The 9,018-nt window shown below is 33.5% G+C and overlaps 1 protein-coding gene across 1 annotated transcript; it reads right to left on the reverse strand.

Annotated features, from left to right (window-relative positions):
* Positions 1–6,679: 6,679 nt before the first annotated feature.
* LOC139889378 (uncharacterized) lies at positions 6,680–8,626 on the reverse strand. Its single transcript, XM_071872336.1, has one exon. The coding sequence runs from the start codon at positions 8,624–8,626 to the stop codon at positions 6,680–6,682; it is 1,947 nt and encodes a 648-aa protein (XP_071728437.1).
* Positions 8,627–9,018: the final 392 nt, after the last annotated feature.

Consider the following 9,018-nt stretch of genomic DNA (forward strand, 5'->3'; position numbering starts at 1 on the left):
GTCGTCACAGTACCTACCCGTTAAAGAAATTTCGTCCCGAAATTTGAGTGAGGTGGTCATAGCTAATAATAAAAATGTTTTCATGACGAATATGAGTTGAATAAAAAAAATTTATCATCATTGAGTAATATAGATAAAACAATTCGATTACGCGAAGAGTATAAGTGAAGCTATCACAAAAGTGTGAAATAAATAACTGTAAATTCGTCGTAGTCGCGATTGATTTCCAGAATTTAAGGGATCTATAGAAATCATTGAAATCTATAAAAGATTTGATTTTTTTCAGTAAATAAGGAAATTAGGATCATCTTTGATTAAATGTGATGTTCTGTCTTGATTGTTCTGTGGGATATTTCACTATAAATCTACTCCCTTTGTTTCCTTTATATTTTGGAGTTCCATTCTTTTTGTTTTCCTCTTCCCGACTTTAAGTCAAGCGAATAATGATCTAAAATTCGTAAGTATGAAGTTTCGAATGACCATGACTAATGTTCTAAGAGAGAAATTGTAATATTACGATCTTGATTGGTTAACCTACCATAATTCAAGAGAAAAGATAGAACTATCAAGAAATTATGTTCTTGACATGTTTATATATTAGATAGAATGTAAGAGTCGTGTAACATGGCACATGGTGACTTTATAATCTGTGAATCATCACATTCCATTAGAAACTCAGCATGACATACTGTAATATAATCACGTTGATCAAGTGTCATTATATTATACTAACTCATGCTTCAGTTCCCAACACTACTTCAAAAACATTCATAATTCAAACTCAAGTTTTAAAGAAATTTTGAAACAAAAGTAGTTTTCTTTATGATGTAATATAGATAGCACGAAGAGATAAATAATTTCGGACGAGAATATTCATGAAAATATCTTCAAAAATATCGAAGATATTTATGATGATATTTTGGAATTTCTAAGTTCGATGATTGATGAAGAAAGACTTTCTGCAGGATTTTAACATGACTTCGGAGCAGGATATTCTCTAAAGATTTCATCTGATCTAGAATTACCTGGATTCTTTGAATATAGGGTTTGGTCCTTGTATTTGTCCTTGGTCTCCTTCCTAGTTTGCTCAATCCGTTTTTCAGTTCCAAATTTTCTGAGCGTTCCTAACACTCCCTTCCTTATCATCAAACTTTTGGCCGTTTAGACCATCCACAATTTTTCTGTTTCCTCTGAATTTAATGCTACGATATCTGAATCTTCGGTTATCAATTCGAGATGATTTCAGGAGAATTGTGTGTTTAGATGATTAAACGCTGATGGTATATGGTGGAATATAAAAGGTTCCCCAGTAACAATAAAGAGTACGCATATATATCAAGGTTATAATGAGGTTGTTTCGGACGAAGAGTCGGAGTTGACTTGTTAGAGCTGTGACAAAATTGACTAATTTGGAAAGAGATTGCAAAGTTATTTTCAGTAATAATAACGCTAAAGGGATTAGCACAGCTACGCATTAAACGTTTACTCAGTTTTCGAGAGTTTCCAGGTGCATAACTATATGCATAGATCTTTTCTTCCGTAGATGAAGTGCGGTTGGTTCATCCTCTTAATTTAGGTGTTTTCAAGAATCATGAAATGTTTGAACGCAGATTGTAATCATCAAGATACAATATGAGGTTTAAGATGAAATCAAGTGGCAAACTTGAAGAATTGTTTAGTTTCATATGTTATAATCAATATTTGAATTCATTTTAATTGTCCAATCTTGGTAGTCCACAGTTAGCAGTCCACAGTCACTAACTCAATAATTCTTATATAGTTTAATATACAATATTCGAATTAATTAATACGTATCGTGACCCGTGTACATGTCTCAGACTCGATCACAACTCAAACTATATATATTATTGTAGAATCAACCTCAACCCTGTATAGAGAACTCGATCATTACTGCATATAGAGTGTCTATGGTGATTCCAAATAATATATATAGATGCGTCGATATGATATGTCAAAACCTTGTATACGTGTCCCGATATTTAAAGTGCATAAAATAAATAACAAAAAAATAAATGACGATAAATAAAGTGCGTAAAGTAAATAACAGAAATTAAATGACGACAAATAAAATTGCGATAATTAAATTGCGATAAATAAACTGCGATAAAAAATGTAATCAGTTAGCTAGGAACAGTTAGCTGGAACAGTTAGCGTGGATTCTTAACAAAATTTTTCGTAGTTAATTTGTTTGTTTCTAACAAATTTTATTTTGTCCAATGTTTTCTTCATTATGCCACTTGTTGGATTCTGGTAAATCAAAATCCAAATATGAAATTGGATGAATATGGTTATTCTACGGTAAACGGATACGTATATCTGTGGATGTAAGTAGGATAGTTATTGACCGTTGAATCAGCTTCGAATAATGTACAGTGTAATTTATTAATGTGAAATCTAAATATTCCTCGGGTATTACCTACCCGTTAAAATATTTTCACCATTAACAGTTTGTACGAAAGAATTTTTAATTACAGTCTTTATGAAAAAAAAATATATATACATATATATTTTCTTCAGATGTAATCATGGATTTAATGAGTTAATATGATATTAATCTCATTTGGTTTACCGTCAAAACTAGAATATATAATCTCTATAACATTGGAGATTACATAATCGCCACGAAGAACGAAGATAATTGATGTAGAACGATACGTAGAACGATGATTATACTCTAGGTACAGAATGAGATGTTGAGGCATGGATTGTTGATGGTACTGGTGCTGTTACTGATGGTACTGTTGGTGCCGGTGATGTTGCTGAAGCTGGTAAATTTTGCACCATATTCTCTAAATTTATTGCCGAGCGCGAAGCTCGTTGACTTCTTCCATTACTCCAGGATGATTGTCGGTCGGAACGAGCAGATGAATAAGATTTAGAATTGTGGATAATATATAATAGTTACGAGATATCTTGGAAATGAGGGTAAAAATGGTGTTTCGGACTGATTCGCCGGTAAGTGTTTCAGGCTCTTCTCCTAGGGGGAAATTTGGGTGGTGGAAAGGAATTGCCTTCTTCTCGTTTCAGTTGATTAAGTCGACTACGGACTCATTAGATGATTTAGGGATGGATGACTGGTTGATTCATTCTGGTGACACTGCTTTCGGACCTTAGGTGAAACTCAATATCGGAATAGCTGTCGAAATCCGAGGAATTTGAACTGATTGAGGGATTCATCTCGTACGATCAGATGAAGGATTGTCGATAAGAAATAGATTATAGTATGTAGATTAGTACCCTGCAATACATAATTTACATATGCATATATAATACTAAAATCCCATGAGTTACGGAGGAATCTACGGAACATGTTAGGTAAAGTTTACAGTAACAGATATACTAAGATATGAATTAGCAGATACGCTAAGATAAAAATTTTTTTTTCTATACACTATCTATGCAATGGAGGCAGTAAGATGTGTCTAGACTTTAAGGATGATAAGCAAGTAATTTTCGACACTAAATGATAAGCAAAACTTTTGACATGCAGACACGGTCGAAGTCCAGACTCACTAATGCGTCTAAATAACTGTCAATTAGACACACTAATGCAAGACCTGGTTCGCTAAGAACACCGCTCTGATACCACCTGTAGTGACCCGTCCTAATCCACCTGGACGAAGTCATCAACATCTGGTCCCATTGCGAGGTACTGACCTAAATATGTCATGTACGACTCCAAGTATTATCTTTAAAATTAGCAAATGCACAGCGGAAGATTTCTTTCATACCTGAGAATAAACATGCTTAAAAGTGTCAACCAAAAGGTTGGTGAGTTCATAGGTTTATCATAACAATCATTTCAATATGTAAATAGACCACAAGATTTCCGTTTATAAATATATGTACACTCGCAAGTGTATAAAAGTATTCTATAAGTTGTAGGCACTCGGTAACAAGCCTTAACGTTCATGTTTTACCCTCTGAAGTACACCAGATCAGGTGTGTTTAATATAACTTCAAAGTACTAAAGCATCCCATAGTCAGGATGGGGTTTGTCAGGCCCAATAGATCTATCTTTAGGATTCGCGCCTACCGTACATAGACAAGTAGTTTAATGTTACCAAGCTAAGGGTATATTTCTGGTTTAAACCCACATAGAATTAGTTTTAGTACTTGTGCCTATTTCGTAAAACATTTATAAAACAACGCATGTATTCTCAGCTCAAAAATATATATAAAAAGGGAGTAATGAAACTCACCTTAGATAGCACAGTAGGTAACACAAACTAAAGATCTGTAAGAATGATCCGAAGTGTTTAACCATTGAAATCTAGATCAGTGCAGAATTTTCACAAGGAAAAGGCTCTGTTTGAATCAACTAGTCACCTTTCTCGTTTATTTCGTGTGAAGTGTAAATATGATTTTTGAAGTGTGTTCTTATCTATTGAACGTAAAAATATTTTATAAGCTATATATAATTGAAATTGATTGAGAATAATTTGCGCCGTAATTTAAGGGGTCTTGGTTTTGAAGCTCTGACCAAATGATCAACTTGCTCCTTTTTGTTATTTTATCTCGAAACGTATAATATATAACTTATAATCTATAATATATAAACTAATATGACAAAGTTTAGAGGGACCGCTGCCCCCTCCATTCTCTTTTATCTCCCACCCATTATTACGATACATATAATAATGGCCAAAATATAACTAAATATCAAAGCTATTGTATAGTGAGTTCACTAGTCTTAGCATGTAAAAAAAAAATTCGATAAACATAGAGTAAACAAAATACAGCGTTGACTAAATCATCCATATCCATACTGATGATCTTATTAATAATTTTTCAATTTTAAAATTTTAAAAATTTAAGTTACTCAAATAATAGGGTACAACCTATAACAAATTCCACTTTCCACTATAATGATATAATAAATAACAATAACAAATAATAAATACTAGGTCTAATGACATCCATATAGGACTTGCATATATATAATGAGGGGACATATGCATTCATCAATTTGGAACCATGTAATATTTTTGCTGCCTATATGATTAACGCATTTCATATTATTGGAAAATTAAAATTAAAATTAAAAGTGTGTCCACTAATTGAGATCATATCTTTATAAAGATAATGGTCTCAAAAAAAATCTTTAACTTATATTATATATGGTGTGAACGAGTGTTGGGGTCTGTCTAATGACGGAGGCAAATAAACTACTATGGGGTCAAGTGACACTATTCAAAGTCCATCAATTAGTCTAATAATTAGTTCAATTATTTAAGCGACACCACATGTATTTTGGTTGTGAAACCATTGAAAAGTTTTAACGCATCCGGCAATCTCTCTTTATTTTAATCTTACTCATATAAACAAAAGTTTTTTTTTTTTTTACTTCATCGCAAATTATTTGGTGAATGCATTATCAAACTCAATTAGCACCAACAAAAATTTATAAGTCTCGATCTTTGAAGTTGTAACTATGAATTGTTTCAAATAAAAAAATTTGTATGAAACATTTGTATTTAAAGGTAACTATACCTTTTATAGTTTTTACGTAATCATAATTTGTCAAAAAAAAAATAATAATAATAATAATTTAGGACTTGAAACATTTCAAAATTGTTAAGTGACACCACTCATATAAATTTCTCGCTTCGCCACTGGGGGTCACCTATGCGTTGTTGCGGGTGAGATTGTTATAGTAATACAAAACTATATGTTGTTCATAGAAATATTTTACTCATCCTAGTTAAACCACCAATTTCACATAACCTGACTTTCTATAATTTAATCATTTAGACCCATATAATAAAATAAAAAAAATAACACAAAAGCATATTTATAATGTCTCACATTAATAGCTAGTCTAAACATGATTATACGTAATACATAATAATAGAAGTAACCATTATGAAATTTTCAAATTATAGAGTAAATTAATAAGTAATAATAGAGTAAATTATAGTAGTAAATTATGAATATCTCAAATCATAAGTAACAATTAATTAATCAAATAAAACAATCTTGATTACTATTCATTGTTTTTATGTTAGATAATTTATATGATGTGCCTGATAGTTCACCATATAGTTATAGTTATTTATTTAATTTAGCCAAGGACATCGACATGGACTATGGAATCGATCAAGTTGCAATGATATATATATTTGAATTAATATGATTAACTAAGCCTGGTTGAATATTAAATTAATGTTTCCAAATTACATACGTATTTAGGTTATAAGTTTACTTATGTCACATTAGTAATATTAAACTTTTCTATTTAAACTAATATAAATTTTGGGATTATTATAACATATTTATCTTAAAATGGTTCATCTAATATTTGTTTTTAGTTCCAAGTAATATGTACGGAGTGCTAAAATTTAAATTTAAAAGGTAAATATATATATAAATACAACTGTTCGTAAATCGTCAGAAATAGTCGAAGGATAAATGAATATATGAAAACAGTTCAAAAATTTTGAGACTCAACATAACAGACTTTGCTTATCGTGTCGAAATATTAAATCATGTAAAGATTTGGTTCAAAATAAGTCGAAATTTTCTGGGTCGTCACAATATTCAATTCTGCACACCAGCTTAAAAATGGGTCTTTTGCAATCCGTACCCCATTATCACTAACAAGCTCTCGCGGGATACCAAACCTGCAAATAATGTATTCCCAAACAAAATTCCGCACTTATACTCCAGTTATTGTGCGCAAAGCTTTAGCTTCTACCCAGTTAGTAAAATAATCAATTGCCACAATCAGAAACTTTACATTCCCTGCCCCTGGGGGGAATGGTCCCACAATATCAATGGCCCATTTATAAAACGGCCATGGTGAATTAATTGGGATCATATCGTGTCTTGGTTTTATATTCTGCGGCGCATGCCTTTGACAACTTTTACATCTTTTAACTATTTGCGCAACATCACGATACAGGGTAGGCCAAAAGTAACCAATTCGCATTATTTTCGCCGCAATAGTTTTGTAACCTGAATGAAGAGCACAAGATCCACTATGCACCACCTCAATAATTGTTGCAGCCTCTGCGGGTCCCACACACGGCATTAATGGTCCCAAATATGACTTACGATATAACATATCATTCTCGATCACATACATAGGTGATCTTTCTAGCACTAATCGAGCTTCTTTCTTATCTTCTGGTAGTGTATTATTGCGAAAATAGTGCATTATAGAATCCATCCAATTCGGTTGAACTTCCTCTATAGCCGCAACAATCGGACTACCATCAATAGACTTATGGGGAAGTTCTTCTACCCATACCTGCTTTTGAAAGTGCGAAAAAGTCAATGCAGCAAGCTTACTCAACGCATCCGCCTTTTTGTTTTGACTTCTTGACACTTGTGACAATTCGAAAAATTCAAATTTTTTCGCGGCTTCCTGCAAAAGTTTCAAATACTTTTGCATTGACAGCTCATGAGCTTCAAACGAACCATTAAATTGATTTGCCACTAACTGCAAATCTACATATACGCGTAACTGTGAAATATTCATTTTACGCGCCACATTTAATCCCGCAAGCAGTGCTTCATATTCAGCCTCGTTATTTGTTACATCAAAATTAAAACGCAGCGCGTATGTATGTTCTTCACCACTCGGGCTTGTTAATACCAATCCCGCACCTGCACGTTCAATACACGGCGCACCATCTGTATATAAATCCCAAATTTCATGTTGAAGAGGTTTTAATTGCGTTCTTTCATGGATGACTTTAAGCTCACCCGTCATTTCTGCAAGGTAACTTGCCAAAACTTGGCCCTTTACAGATGTGCGCAGCAAATATGTTATTTCAAATGCTCCTAACTCGATTGCCCATTTGGCAAGTCTTCCTGATACCGCGGGTGTACTCAAAACTTGTTTAACCGGCAAGTCAGTTAAAACATGTATCGGATGACCCTGAAAGTATCTGCATAACCTTCTTGATGTCGAAACCAACACGTAAATAAACTTTTTGATAGGTGCGTAGTTTATTTCACTTCCCGCAAGCGCCTTGCTAACAAAGTAAACTGGCTTCTGGACTTTGTTTCGTTCCGCAACAAGCACTGAACCAAATGCTTCATTTGCAATCGAAATATAAAGATATAAAATTTTGCCATCTACGGGCGCAATCAATGTAGGTAGCGTAGCAAGCAACTGCTTCATTTCTTGAAATGCTTTATCTGCCTCTTCTGTCCATACAAAATTCTTCTGCTTCAAACACCCTTTAAATGTACGGAAAAAAGGCAACTGTCTTTCCGCAGCCTTAGACAAAAACCTAGTCAAAGCCGCTATCTTTCCTGTCAAACTTTGCACATCCTTGACAGTCTTGAGTGCGATCATGTTTTCAATTGCGGTTATTTTCTTAGGATTAACCTGGATGCCTTGCTCAGTGACATAATATCCCAGGAATTTGCCTTCTCTTTCTCCGAAGCTACATTTAGACGGATTCAATTTCATATTAATCTTGCACAAACTTTCAAATGTTTCTTCCATATTAAACAAAATTTGCTCTTGCGTTTTGCTTTTTATGACAAGATCATCAACGTAAGCTTCAAGATTACGGCCTATTTGGCCTTCAAATGCCTTATCAATTAATCGTTGATAAGTTGCTCCCGCATTCTTGAGTCCAAAAGGCATTTTAATATAACAATAAATGCCCTTTCCAGTATGAAAAGCGGTTTTGTCCTCGTCTTATTGCGCCATTGGAATTTGATGATACCCTTTTGCGGCATCCAAAAAATATTTATAAGGGTAAGCGTGCAAAGACTCCACTTTTAGATCTATTTCGGGCAGCGGGTAATTGTCTTTTAGACAAGCTTTGTTTACGTCTTTAAAGTCTATGCACATCCTCCACTAACCATCAGGCTTTTTTACCAGTACTGGGTTTGCAACCCATGTTTGATATTTTACTTCGCACAAAATGCCTGCATTAACTAACTTGGTAACTTCCGCACATAACCATTTCATGCGATCAGGAGCCATTCCTCTACGCTTTTGTACGATGGGCTTTAGTGCAGGATTAGCATTTA

This window comes from Rutidosis leptorrhynchoides, chromosome 2, assembly GCF_046630445.1.
Source record: "Rutidosis leptorrhynchoides isolate AG116_Rl617_1_P2 chromosome 2, CSIRO_AGI_Rlap_v1, whole genome shotgun sequence".
Classification (NCBI taxonomy): Eukaryota; Viridiplantae; Streptophyta; class Magnoliopsida; order Asterales; family Asteraceae; genus Rutidosis; species Rutidosis leptorrhynchoides.